The sequence below is a fragment of the Amblyomma americanum genome, chromosome 3 (genome assembly GCF_052857255.1).
Source record: "Amblyomma americanum isolate KBUSLIRL-KWMA chromosome 3, ASM5285725v1, whole genome shotgun sequence".
NCBI lineage: Eukaryota > Metazoa > Arthropoda > Arachnida > Ixodida > Ixodidae > Amblyomma > Amblyomma americanum.
Genome location: NC_135499.1, coordinates 175,213,761 through 175,228,236, shown reverse-complemented (window position 1 = coordinate 175,228,236; position 14,476 = coordinate 175,213,761). Strand labels below are relative to the sequence as shown.

General features: G+C 47.2%; 1 protein-coding gene and 1 pseudogene across 1 annotated transcript in view; both read right to left on the bottom strand.

The window, feature by feature from the left end:
* Nucleotides 1-4,646: 4,646 nt before the first annotated feature.
* On the bottom strand, nucleotides 4,647-7,377 carry LOC144125474 (uncharacterized; annotated as a pseudogene).
* A 5,820-nt stretch (nucleotides 7,378-13,197) lies between these two features.
* The window catches only part of U2af50 (U2 small nuclear riboprotein auxiliary factor 50), a 41,741-nt gene continuing 40,462 nt past the window's right edge, over nucleotides 13,198-14,476 (bottom strand). The window contains exon 11 of the mRNA XM_077658865.1: nucleotides 13,198-14,005. Coding sequence (XP_077514991.1) covers nucleotides 13,874-14,005 — 132 coding nt within the window. The 3' untranslated portion in view covers nucleotides 13,198-13,873. The remainder of the gene's footprint in view (nucleotides 14,006-14,476) is intronic.

The following is a 14,476-nucleotide window of genomic DNA, read 5'->3' as shown; positions in this document are numbered from 1 at the left end:
GGCGCCTTAGCGTTTTTCCCTCATAAAAACGCAGCCACCGCGGTCGGGTTCGAACCCGGGAACTTCGGATCAGTAGTCGAGCGCCCTAACCACTGAGCCACCGCGGCGGGTTCACCTTCGAGTTGCAACAGCGTTTTTCCGCATAGCATTGTCGGCGGTGTAGTGCTAGGACACCAATATTGAATAGCGAACTTTAAAACTACTAGGCTCCTTATATAGAGGCTTGTAGTCCACCTTGCTATCGTTGTCGGTTTTTGGAATTTATACAATGCCATTCTCTTTGCCGCTGCAGTGCACGTAATTTGGAGCCATACACGACTGAAACAGATACCGTGCGACCAGAAAGAGCGCTTTAGTAGGATACAACTTAAGAACGAAGCGACTTTTCCCCATCAAAGGACCCCCTTCCAGCCAGTGGCTTCGGCCGATTCTCATGACACTGCTAGCGTCACAATGTAGGGAGTGGCAGGTGAAAGGGGATACTCCCATTCCGTGGTCGGAGGTAGTCCCATCCCTGCATTGTCACGCTAGCAGGGCGAGAATCGGCCGACACCATTGGCTGGAAGGGGGTCCTTTGACGGTTAAAAGCCGCTTCGTCTTTGAGTTGTATCCGACTCTAAGCCATGCCTACGTGCGCGCTTGCCACGAGCTCTCTGCCCACTTGCAGCACTCCGACGGGGGCTGTGAAAGGACGTGCGACATCCGCACCTGTGCATGACACGAGCTCGTAGGCGCGGTTTACGCTCTTTCTGGCCGTGCAGTTTCGCTCCGACCTTGTGCCGGCCCAAAATTCTATAACTCGTTAGTCAACGGCTCTCACGCGGAGCAATAACATGGCGTAAAGGCCGTTTCACATGTGGGCGACCGAATTAACGCAGCGAGGCGAAAGGCTCGACTCGGAACGTCGTCGCTCTGGCAGCTCGAAACAAGTTTTTGCGCAGCGGCGGCAGAAATCGCGAGCATTTACGCTTGCACGCGCAACAGGCTTAACAGGAAAAAAACGCACAGGATTGCAATGAAACTAAACAGCAGTGTTTTTACGTGTTTTTACACATCCCTTGGCACAGCGAGTCATCCGAGATCCTTTTTTAGGCACTCTTGGCAGTACCAGCATGGTGCAGCAGAGGTCATAGCTGCCAACCAAGATAAAAAAAAGATTTTATTCAGAACATGGAAGTGGGGGGGGGGGGGGGGGTATGCAGCGTTAACTTTTTCATAAGAGCCCTTTCGCAGAGATTTTGCGAGCTTCAAAAATTCATCGGAGTAGTTTCGTTCAAAGCATGGCTTAGACTGCTTGTGGCCCTTCACCAGCAGGAGCAATTGCTCGAGCGTTGTGTTGCATATCGATGAACAGAATTCAGTTCGTTTTCCTCAGTGCTGAAAATCCTCTCGCACTGTGCATTGCTATGTGTTATTACAAGAAAATCAAGTACCACCTTTGCAACTCAGCCAAACACGAGTTTTCCATCAGTATTTTGAATTTTACCGACTTTTGCCAACTGCACATCACACCTTTCTTCCTTCAGAATGTGCTCCGGAAGATTATACACCTGCAGTACAGCAAACTCAGCTTCCAGGGCATCCAGAGCTCCTTCAGCAGATTCACTGCATTCTTGAGGCAGCAGTTGAGGGAAGCTTTGAACAAAAAAACGAAGACTTGAGAAAGATGCTTCAGAAATGAGATTTAGGTTGGTAACTTCAGCGTGCTTCACAGCTGGGTTCTCAAAAGGAAATTTGTGCCTAATGCAGTCGCACGCAGTGCTGAAATAACTGTGTACAGAAGCGAAAAATTATGCCTAGTCATCTAAATTAAGTTTCTTGACCTACGCTGTGGTGCAACTTCAGATGACCAGGTCGTTGTCTCCTTTCTGGCAGCTAATATCTTAATGTAGAACATCGAGCGGTGAAGCAGCAGCCTTTACAGACAGCACAAACCTAGCCAAAAGCTCTATGAGGAGCCGCAATAAAACAGACCGCAGAATAAGTATTTGTGGTGCTTGCGACTGCAGCTGGCAATTGGCTTTCTCAAAAAGCGGGACCACACTTTTCAAAAAATATCCAAAAGCCAAGTTGATGTCGGATGTCAAAAAATGGAACAGTCTTTCTTCACGAGATAAAGCAGCTTTTCTTGCAGTTTCAGATATAACTTTAGCTTTTTTTGCAGGTTGAACATCATTCTTCTCTGTTGTTGCTTTACGCTTGTGACTGGTGCCATCGAGATTTTCACCCCCTGATGATGTGGGCCTTCGAGGAATATGATAAGAGTCTAAAAAGGATGGACATCACTTTTTTGTTTTCACCTCATTCCAAGAAAAAACTGACTAGAGGTTTCCACTGGTCAAGCGTTCTAGTGAGGCACTTCCCTAAAGACAGCCGAGTTGGCACATGCTTCATAAATTTTTGCAACTCCACATTGTGCATGTCCTGAAATTCCGAGAGCTTGTCTTTGCATTTCGCGCTTTTCTCCAAGTAATAAAATATATCAATGAGGACGTCGTCAAACTTCGCTGGCAAGCAGGTGGCTCCTTTCTCAGCAGCCAGATTAATCGGATGACACGGGCAGCCAACAACAATGAAGTTTTCTTGCGTTTCCTTTAAGAATGCAGCGACGCCATTTTTTTCCCCTAACATGATGTTTGCATTGTCGGCGCAAAATGCAATGCAGTTGGATACAGGCACGCCAACCTTTTTCAATGCATCCAACACAAGGTTACCTATTTTTCGTCCAGTTGCCTCCCCATGAAGTTTTTGAAGGCTCATTAGCCTACTGTCGATCTTCGAGCATTCTTCGACGTAATAGGTCACCACAATCGGGTAGATCTGTGCAGCACAGTCATTGCTACCATCCACAGCAACAGCAAAAGCACGGTGTTTCAGGGCGTTTAACATCGTGCTTTGCGCCTCTGAGGCCATTTCACCCACTATTGCAGTCGCCTTGGTGCGTCTGCATCCATACCGCTTCGCTTCCTCACAGTGCAGAAAAATTTTTCGTTGCAGAGGCCCAACATGGTCGCTGACACTTAGTGGCAGGTTATATTCGATTAGGAACCCTGTAAAAAGGCACTCCGCACGTATCACTTTTTTGTCGCAGTCCTTTTGCAGAAAGTCTGCTATGTTCCCTTGCTGCCCGGTGGAGCGAACGTTGCTCACATGCTTCATGTGGAAACGTGATGTTTCAAGTCACCTTTTCCGCCGTGACACACACTGACGTCGCATCCACACGTGCAAAACGCAAAATGTTTGCCTTTTCTTGATGTCACAAAACAAGGAAAGTCAGAAGTATACGATCTCAAAAACTTCTGCAAATATTTCTTGATCTCAAAAACTTCTGCAAATATTTCTTTTTGGGCTTTGAGAGCACTATGATGGTGCGAACAACACAAGGATGTCGATCGTCACACAGTGGACCGCGCACAGGCTAAGCCTACACACAACAAGCGACAGCAGTGAACTAAAGCAACGATGCGCAAGAGAAGGCCTGCCAAACATGTGCCAAACCAGCCAAACAACCACGCCGGTTGTGCAAACAGCAAGGTGCTACCACTGACTTTTGCTTTGATTTGGCTTCAGCTCGCTGCTAGCCAATGATGCTGATGGCATTGCTGCTGCCGTTGACTCTGATGGGGGGTTACGACGCGGCTGCAGATTTTGCGCTGAAATGTTTTGCGAAAATGATTTCCGCGCAGGCTGAGGCGACTTTTCAGGAGATTTAGGCTAGTGATCGTACAATCGGAAGGTGCAGTGAAAAATCTGGAGTCTCCCGACTGAATCGGGAGAGTTGGCAGGTATAAGCAGAGGGTCAGCTCCAAGCGCTTTTCCTCCTTGGGCCCATGCATGTCCGATACACGCACGTGCGAAAAAATCTCGTAGGATGGTCTCCAACACGTGCAGAAAGTTCGGGCTACCATGACCACCCTGGTAACGCCAGGTGCACACAAGTTTATACTTCGAGGCCAATTTTCTTGGCAAATACCGCTTCCATGATTTTAGTTTCGATGCTTTCTCGCCGCCATCTTTGCTGGTGGCGCGGTACCATCTTCGGCTGTGCGTACGGCGATAGTGAAGCGGCAGCTGCACTATCCCATACAGTGTGACGTTTTAGTGTCCCTGAACTGAGAATACGGCTGGTTTTGCATAAACAAGCCAGCAAACTATATCATCCGAACACGATGTCAGTGCTGCAAACAGCAGTATAGCGACCAGTGCGAAGTCGAAGGGCGGGGCTTCGCCCTCTTTTGTGGCGCACATTTTTCTAGTTAAGAATTTTAACTGAAATTGCAACTGCGACTAGAATGAACCACATGCGGAGCTACTCATCGCACGATGTAGGTGTACTGATCATTGCAGTACCGCCAACAGTACGCCTAACACGAATGCTTCAGTGCGTGGCCTACACAAACATTAGAGCCACAGTGCGCTGTGTCCGAAACAATGCTGCACGGAGTGTTTTCGCCGGTTGGAGACAGCTGGTGCCCTCCTTCCACCCTAACACTGTCTCAGAACCAGCGCCCAACGCCCAGGGGCGCTGTCAGTGGAAGGCACACGCTCGAATGCTGCCGGTGTTTGCCATCACTTCAGTGGGCTACAGTCATATCGCATGAAAAAATTTGCGGTTAGGCAGGTTACGTCACATGCGCATTGTTTACCTTTACTCAGGGGTGGAAGCAGGCTCCAACTTTTTGGAGCAGGCATGGGAGCAGCAAAAGTCTTATTTTGGAGCAGCTTTGGAGCAGCAAAAGTCCCATTTTGGAGCAAGTTTGGAGCAATTTTTAGGCTATTTTGGAGCACTTTGGAGCAGAATGGCGACATTTAAATGCGACTGAGAGCAATTTTGTTTGCAACTGGACCAAAAATTGCATAAATATTGATCACGGATCCCACAGGCCAGAATTCATGAAAAGGACTGCAATTGTTCTAAAGATATTTGCTACAGTTCATGAAAAAAAAATAGACATGTGGCAGCTACAACAAACAGTAGCAGCAGTACATTAGATGTTATTAATTTCAGTTCAGAAAAAGAGAAAACAACAACATAATGGCGACAGTTTTATTTGTGTCAACAAACCCAGAGCACTTCAGTGCAAAACCACCCCATATATGACAATGACAATAATTAGCTGTGACAATTAAGGTTAACTATTTCAGACTAGTTTACTACTGAATGTATAAGAGAAAGCAAGTAAAAATTGCATCAAAGGTGGTAACTGGCTTGCAGCAAATATAATGACTAGAAGCAAAGTGGACTAGAACTAGCTACTGCCATATAAAATGCAAAGACCTTGCCGATTAACATTAGAAACATGAAAAGAGCTCTGTAATCGGTTTGCACAAAAACATCACATAACGAAGATTCAGTTGGCCTTCATAGACTGGAGAAGCAAAGTGGACTAGAACTAGCTACTGCCATATAAAAGGCAAAGACCTTGCCAATTAACATTAGGAACATGAAGAGATCTCTGTAATGGGGTTTGCACAAAAACATCACATGAAGATTCAGTTGGCCTTCATAGACTGAAGAGCTGAGTCAACCGTTTTGATTCGTTCTATCAAAGAAGGCAGTTTAGAGTTCACATCACACAGCAAAATATTGCCACTCTCTACTTTGTCCATGTCCCTGTCAGCCACACCTTTGCTTATAAGCTCTTGTGCACTTGCAAGTAGAGCTTTGAGAGATGACAGTCGCTGCTGGAGGCTAGACTTCTCGTCCATCAGCTTCTTTCGCTCACATACTTCTGTTGGCTCCTCCTCCTCATGCTTTCGCTTCTGGGACGTTGCTGTCTTTCGACATTCCTGAGAATGTCCCTGGTCAAAGACACCTTTGTAGCATCTCCACTGTACCGCTTCATGAACGCCTTGGTTTGACGAAGGCTGGAAATGCTTGTTATGGACAAAGTACTTCGATGGTGGAGTGCTTGTTTGTTCTCACTAAATCCTCGTTCACAATCGGCATTTCCGTGAGGTAATGAAAGGGCTGCTTTGACAAGCTTAGTAATCCTTGGATACTTAGCCTGACCAGCAGGTGTCTGTAATGCAAACACACTTGACCAATGGGTGACCACATTAGGAGACAGTTCCCAGTCACTGGTTTCGCACATAAGCGAATTCCACTCATCAGTGAGGGATGACACATCGCAGGGTGGAATGACCTGAGGCAGTGCGTTAGCCACATAGCGCAGTGACGATGTGAAAGAATTCCCTTTTGTGTCTGGGTTTAAAAACCTTAAATAAAACAACAGCTTGTTGTCCAGTGGCAGCCTCGTGATCAGGTACTTTGCACAAGCTATGTAAAAGGCTCTTGCCTTGATGTAAAATGCCTTCTTCTCAGTAGGATTCCACAGTTTCATTGACTGCTCCGTGTCGAGGCCAATTTCAGGTTTTGCCTTCCAATTTTCAGAGGACTCTACATCAAGTTCTTTCAGTTGTGAGCCAGTAGCACCTGCAAATGACTCTTGGCGCAGAAACCTCCCAAGGACCTGTTTCACGAGAACCAACATCTCATCATAGAAAACATGCAGGAGAGGGTCCTTGCTTTGGAAGAGCGTTTGAAATCTGTCAAATATCTGAGCAGCGTTTTGAAGGAAAAATAACTTTGCTCGCAGTGTTTTGTCACAAAACGCAGATGACAGACGACCGTGCCTCATAGATGAGCACCTTGGCTGTCCAGATTTGGAGAAGAATGCCTTGAGGGCATCAAATGACTTTAGTATCCGCTCGACACTAGGAAGCAGTGTCAGCCATCTGCTGTTAACGTGCCGCAAAAACTCTAGTTGGGGCAGTCCTAGATCACTCAGCAGCTCCTTCATGTCCGCGTGCCTTGTGGCAAACTTGAAGTAGTAGTGGACATCAGTTGCAAGAGACTCCACTTCTGCACAGATTATATCCAGCCCAGCAGCAAAAGCGTTGTGAACTTTGTGGAGGCCGCATTCACCGATGTCAACCATGTCTGGGCTCACTTCCTTCTTTAGCCTTCGCTTAAGGCTTTTCATTACGTTAGGGCCATCACTGTAAAAACATACCATGTTCTTCTTGCGAACGTCACTGAGGGCATCCTCAATGCAGGAAAACAGCTAATCAGCGGTCGCATGGCCCAAATGGAAGGACTGGAGATGCTCCACCACAACATTCTCAGTGCTGGTAGAGTAGTAGCGGACAAGCACGTCCAGCTGCTGCACCTTGGCCTCAGGGATTGGGGACTCATCAATCATGATGGTATAGAATGTGTCGGGCATGTCAAGCTCTTGGATTACTTTTGCCTTGAAATATGGCCCCAGGCCATCAGAAATAATGTACGAAAGTTTCTTGCGTCCACACTGGAAGCCTTTCGCTGTTTCTGAATCCGGAAACATGTGACGGTATGTCGCTGCTGCTGCGTCTCCATATGTGTAGGGGATGTTGTTTGCTACCACGGAGAGGGCAAAAAGAGTTTCTGCTCTTGTGACCTCTTGAAGTTACGTTGCAGTCGCACTGTGTTGGTCCAGAGTGCTTTGAACCTTTGAACTCTTGGTAAGAACACCTTCTGCATTGTGATTTCTTTTCGCTTGTGCGATGTGCTTCTGAGAGCTCGCATGGCGGTATACCGCTGCAGTGCCATGTTGCCCGCAATGCACAGTGGTGCAGCAAAGCGTACAAAAGGCATCGCTGTCCTTAGAAGTTGGTCGACACCAGAGTGATATTAAATCTCCATTGGAGTCCTTTTTCCTTAACACATCGGTGTTTAGCTTAGTGCACCGCTCTAGACAAAAGAAAAAAAAAGCCACGAATCAAAAACTGTCTTCAAACAAAACCAGCAACAAGTGTCAGTTCGCTCAGCACAGAAACAAGTATACAAATAGGTTTGATACCAAAATTTGTCCCACTCAATCCACTTAATTGCATTATTCCAGTGAGAACTATAAAGAAAAAGGACCTGCACTGTTCGCCCGATTGTCACATAACACTGCGCCGAGAATTCGAGCGACAGGACTTGCTTGGTAAACTTTAAAGCCTTTCAGTTCTGCATAACTTTTTAATAGCCACAACCAAACCACCAAAAGAGTGCAGCAGAATCTCGAATATACTGTGTCAGGACCAAGGAGGGGCCTAACTTACCCTATTCACTCGCATAATTTGCGCCCTCGCGAAAATGCGCACCCGGAATTTATTACACAAGCATATATGAAAAAAATGCAACAGAGTGCACGCGGGTGCACGCAGTGGAAGATCGGAGCGAACGCTTTGCCGTGTGCGGCTGTGAAAGGTGAGAGCAGCGTGGGGTCGCCGGCCGCGCCGCTGTGAAGATGTAACCACGCAGCTGGCCAGGCCAAGCCAAAGCAATGTCATCACTGCTGCGTGCTAAATGCGAGCACGACGGGTAGTAAGCCCGGTGCCCATCCCTTAGCAGCTCCACGTGTAAGAAGTTCGTAATTCGTTTGTTAAATTAGTTCCGGTAAAGAAAATTCTATTCGCGCGCTGTTTACCCAGCCCACTCGCGCTGGCGGTTGCGTTCCAATACAAGGTGTCCGGAATCCAAAACAACCGAACCTCTGGTAGTTCGGTTTGCCGCTAGTCAGCCGGGCCTATCGCCAGGACGCCGTTTATTTCCACTGGCTCCGGACTGCTGGCTCTGCGATTGTATCGTTGCGCGCTTATTGCTTAGAGCTGCGAACGCGGCATCATACCATCCCGCGGGGATCGCGAAATCTCCGCATCTCTTTCTGGAGTTCTAAATTACTGAAAAAAGCGCACAAATGATGCGAGTGAACGTCTCGTTGTCCGCACAATAAATACAGCTTGCTAAGTGAGGTAAGTTCACAATACCGCCCACACTCAAACTATATTACCAGATAATAGTTAAAAGTACTTACTTTTACTCATGCTTGTGCAAGCCTCTCGTGACTGCCGTGCCGGCCGCCACGTGCAGGGACACCAGCGAACTGAGCTTAGAGGAAAAATTTTCCTCCCTCCATGGAACTACAGTGCTCTAGAATATGGGTAGTGGGTTCAGGAGTCGGCGCGCTCCATGCGATGCGGTGAGGCGGCGAGTGTCGACAGGTCCCGGATGTAAGCGGTGGCGTTGTTGTAGCGTGGGCTGTAGGCTCGGCGCGCCCGCGCGCGCGGCTAGCAGTCCCGCCAAGCTGCCTGCAGCTTTAGTTGCTTTTTGTGCGGTGCATTTTTCCTCTTTGTGAGTTCGCGGCGTTAAGACTACGGTCATGCCGAATCGTCGGCGTCAACGGCATTGTTTTGCTCCCGGGTGCAAAACGGGATACCAGTGGACGAAAGGCGATCAGCCGTCGCTCTTCGCTGTGCCAAAGGATGAGAACCGACGGAAGCAGTGGGAACGCAACCTTCATCGAAAAGATAAGGTTTTGGACGAAACCTGCTGTGTGTGTGGCCTACATTTCGAGCCATCATACATTGTGATGGACTTTATACACATCATTGACGGCAAAGAAGTCCGCATCCCGCGTGGAAAGCCGGAACTTTTACCCGATGCGGTGCCAACTTTGCTGCCGAACGCGCCGAGCTATCTGTCAAAGAAAACACCGCTACAGAGACCACCTAGAAAGAGGAAAAGCACAAGTACATATCCTAATGAAGCGAAAAGACCACAAAGTAATGCTTCCGACGTTAACAGGAATCGAGGTGTCCGGGCATTGACACTGAGAGTAGCGTGTTGGCGAACGACCAAGACCCTTGTGAAGTTGACGAAGCATCTGTGCCGGACGATTTTTCTAAGCTGGATGTTGCGTCAGAATACTGGAGCTGCCATCGCATACCTGATTACAGTGGTACTGTGTACTGCAAGCTAAGGATGGGCGAAAATCAATGCGTGGAGTCAGAGAGGGTGGTGATGCTTTCACGCGATGATGGGCCCGGCGCCGCATATAGTGCACTCCTTTGCAGCCACTTAGTAGAAACGGGGCGCATTGCCAGCCGTGAGGAAGGAAACAGACTGCTTCGGAGTGTCGACCTATACCGCCTATGTAAAGGAGCACTCTGCGTTAGCAGCATGCCGAAAAACAGCCTTACCAAAGGACTTCAAGCGCAGTTGACCCTACACGACGGCACATACTTCAGTAAACGATGCGCCGGAAAGGAGCCATCTGAAGGTGTGCAGATTTCTTTCAAATTAATTATTTCAATTTTGCTTCGAACTTCACAATGTACATTAATGCATGTACGATTAGAGCCGACGTTGTGGTCAGTTATTTTTCCTCTGTTTTGTTCTACTTCGCAGGACAGGCATGCGTATCCTGCCGCTACCTCAGAAAGGCCTTACTGACGCGGTGTTCAAGGGTAAAGCGGTCAATTAGAAAGACTGCGTTCAGTGCGACAAAAGAACCGGAGGCTATCATCACGAATGAGTGACCTGAAAGATGAGCTCTGCAAGATGCAAGAGAAAAATGCTTCTAAGCCTATGGAAGTGACCGAAGCAATCAATCAATGAGTCGCGAGAAGCTCGCAGGAAAAAGAAGCTTCATGGGCAAGTGCTCATAGTCGCGCGGCTAAATGTACTGTGCAAACAAGAAAACACGGCATTCCTTTGAGAAATTCAAGAATATGTCTCACACTGTGCATAGTTGGAGCGCTGCAATAAAGGAGTGCTTTGTTTTATAAAAGTTATTTTATCTTGTCTTGCATTCATCAGCGTTTATACATCGGCGGCTTGACCCTTCGTTTTGATGAAAAAAATGCATGCATCAAAACAACAATTAAAACAGGGGCATGAAATCTAAAGTTCGACGAAAACTCGTCCGGTCAGGTAGAAGATTCATGTAAAAAGGAAAGGAACGCCGACCAAAGGTTGTTAGAAAAAAAGACGTTTCGGCTTCACTACGGAAGCCTTGATCAGAGTTATCAAGGCTTCCATAGGGAAGCCAGAACGTCTTCTTTTTTAACAACAACCTTTGGTCGGCGTTTCTTTCCTTTTTACAAAACAGAGGCATGCATACCACACTTAAAATTATCGCATTTACATATAGTACGCTGTACACACAACGGTCTCTAAGTGAAGCGTTTTTTTTATTCCAATTTCTTGTTGCCCCGCCCCTCTACTAAAACACTTCCGATGGCTCAAGCTGGAGTACACTCGGCCACGTTTGCCGACAGCTTCGAGTTGGCCGCTGGATAACCCCGATGATCGATAGAATGTTTGCTCCTCTCCCTGTACTCAGCCTTTCATATGGGCGGCGATAATACTAGTATGCACTAACGTTGAAATATGGGAGCCGTACCTGCAAAAGAGCACGATCAGCGTTGCGAAGCATTAACGGGGCCGCTCGTCCGCACCACCGCGCTATCGGCTGTTGGCTACTACTACATCTAATTTTCTTTATTCGCCGACAATATCTGTGTACAGCTTCACCTATTTGTAGGACCTGTTTTAAAAGACAGAGCCTTGCTTATTTCTCCGACGATTCTATGCACAGCGCGCATCCACGGCGCGGCGCGCCGCATTTCATACAGCCCATGCTCTGGTGGCGCCATCTGGTATCGTCGACACAAGTCGCCTCACCGCTGGCCGCTCCCTGAACCCACTACTCATATTCTAGAGCACTGTAATGGAACCGAGCGAACCCAACTGTCGATGCCAATGCGGTTGCGTCCGTTTCGTAGGGAGCACCCAGTGTTGCCCAGCCGACATTAACACTCGGCTAAATTTGGCTCTGTATACTTGCAGTGGGAGTAAATTGCCGTTTAGGCGCAGCTTGGCGCAGGAGATCAAATTGGCACAGAATGGCGCAATTGGCGCAGCACTTCCACCCCTGTTTACTTACAAGGTTTGTCGTCCCATCCCGGTGCAAGAACATACGTGGTGCCTTTTACCTACATAGCACTGGGCTGCATGACTGACCCAGTCTATCATGGGGTATTGAGTGCGTAGACAGGCATTTTTGCATCTCGTTCTAAACGAAGCCTGTGATCGTGCCGAGCAGCAGCAGCAGCAGCAGCAGAAATTTTCCAATTTAAAGGACGTAGAGGAGAAACGAGCATTTGGGTCTACTGTGGGAACAGTCACTAGTGTCACATTTGGTGTAGTCTACAAAGTTAGTTACATTTAGTGCATTTATTCCATTTTCTCCAGTTGGCTCGTCATACACACATGCGCTGGCAGTCGCCACATTAGTGGATAACCTCAAGGAGCGGCAAGAAATTTAGTGGTTATCATATGTGCTCATGTTGCTATAGTACAAAGTGAGTTTGCGTTCGTGAAGAAACCGTGATCATACTACTGACAACGAGGTCAAAGCTAACGTAAAACAGAGCTAAATTTACCATCACTGTTACAGCGTAGTCTCGGTAATTTCATGCTAACAAAAACAACAGTGTGTGACACGATAAAAGAAAAATCGCTTCTTTGCACTTTTATCCCAGGTTCAACATCAGTACCGAATGTTTTCGTGCGCTGGACATATTCGCATGGTTTGAACACATCGCTGAGAACTGGTATGAAAATTTTCGCTTTTAAACTCTACTGGCAATTTAATTTCAGGTCAGCAGGTAAGTGATGTCGCAGAAATGTCGCAACCACACTGGGACTGTCGTTGCATGCTTTCTGCACATGCTCTCAGTGAACCGCTTCTAATTTCTTCAATTATTTGTGCAGTCTGCAATCAAGAAGTGCTGTCCATATGACATTCCCACCGAGAATGACATTGATAAACGGGTACAAATATTTTAAACGGCAAAAGATTGACGAAAGATTGCTCTGCAATGCATAAAGTGCGCGTCTGCATAGCCCATAAAAACTGGCAACAAATGAACGGCGGAAATGGTTGTTGATACTCAGTCGTGGGGTTAGCATTTTCCTCCTCTCCAGCTTGCCTTCAGCAAAATGGTCTACAGATGATACCAGCAACACCATCGCTGGAGCTAAGCATGTAGCAAGCAACATGTCAGGTGGCCGTTGTCTGGCTGAACTATTGGCAGAGTGACAAAGACGCTCCCGCATTCTCTTCTTGGCCAAAAAAAATGTCTCAAAGCAAAAAGCGCATCATGGTGAGGGCAGCAACAAACCCGCTTTCCTGCCAGCTTACCCATTACTGCATAACAGCGCCTTCTACATTGGCGTGGCTGCTTTAACAAAGCCAGAAGAGTGGACTGCTGGTTCACCACGTTAGAAAAATCTTTACAGCATCAGCTTGTTGAAACTGAGACATATTCACTTTGCACAATTGCAGTGGTGTCTGCGATAGTTTTCTCACAAAGAAACTGCAAAACAGACTTCAAAGCTTTAATCACTGGTTGCAGAAGACACAGCTACTCAGGTATGAAAGATTTCAGCACACGACTGAAACCAGGTGAAATGAGAGAGGGCTTGGGTCAACAGAATGCTAATTAAGAGTTAAGTGAAGATTTTTGTGTGATGTTCATTACAATTCAGCTCTCTTTTTCCTTCGGTAGTTGAAAAACAGCATGCAAAGCTGATGTAATGTATAATGTAAGCATACCAACAGCAGCATACCTTGGTTGCTCATAGCACACACTATAACTACTGAGGCAGAGCACAATGAAAGAGAAAGAGGAAAAAAAAAAAAATCAGGCCTCTTTCTGCCCATGCCTGTGCACTTGGAGATTGGTATCCACACTGTTACAAGCACAGGACCAAATGTGCTATGGATACCAACGACACATCCAGGCTGCGGTAATAATAATAAAAAAAAAGGAATAGCGCAATGGGGTTAGACAAATTTACACAGAGGCCAGATTAAAATCTACACAATTGTAGGAAGGCCTGCAATTCAATTTTTCGGATGGATACTTATGGATAGGAGCTAGAGGGTGTGGCACTCTCCAGACACATGCCCAGGAGGGCGCGGCTGAAACAAAGTGCGGCCATAGATGGAGAGAGGACACGGCTGAGAGATCAAGCGGCAGCTACCACGTGGCTAGCTCAAAACTCTCGGCGGTGGTACTTGTCTGGGTCAAAGTAGGATGTCACAACCACACGGTTGCTGAACTTGCGTCCTGTCAAGCTCTGCTGCGCCTTCTGGCAGTCGATGACAGAGTTGAACTCGACATAGGCCTGGAAGCGTACAGAAATAAAAGAACACAGTGTCACACAGCAGAAAAAAAAAAAACATTCAAACTTGAACTAGAGAAAAAGAAGGTGGGGGAGAGTGTCTATTAAAGGGGTGGAGACACCAAATGTTTGGTAGGCCTGCTCTGTTTCAACGTTGCTCATTGCCCCAGGATGCGTGATACATATTCCGCTATTCATCTATTCATATATGCACGGTAAGTAATTTATTATTGCATTATTTATTTTGAGCAATTTCTGTTTTGGTTTCTGAGCGCTGGGGGTGTGCTATGACATTACACCCAGAGAAGAGCAGCAACCCCGGTCACGTGGGCCCCAAAAGTAGTGACATACGAACTGCTGCATCGTCTGCTCTCGTACACATGCTGTGCATACCAGTGCCTTTTGAAACGACAGCAAACTCTGCTGGCACCACAATATACTGAGAAAAGCCAAGTGAGCGAGGGCCACACCAAG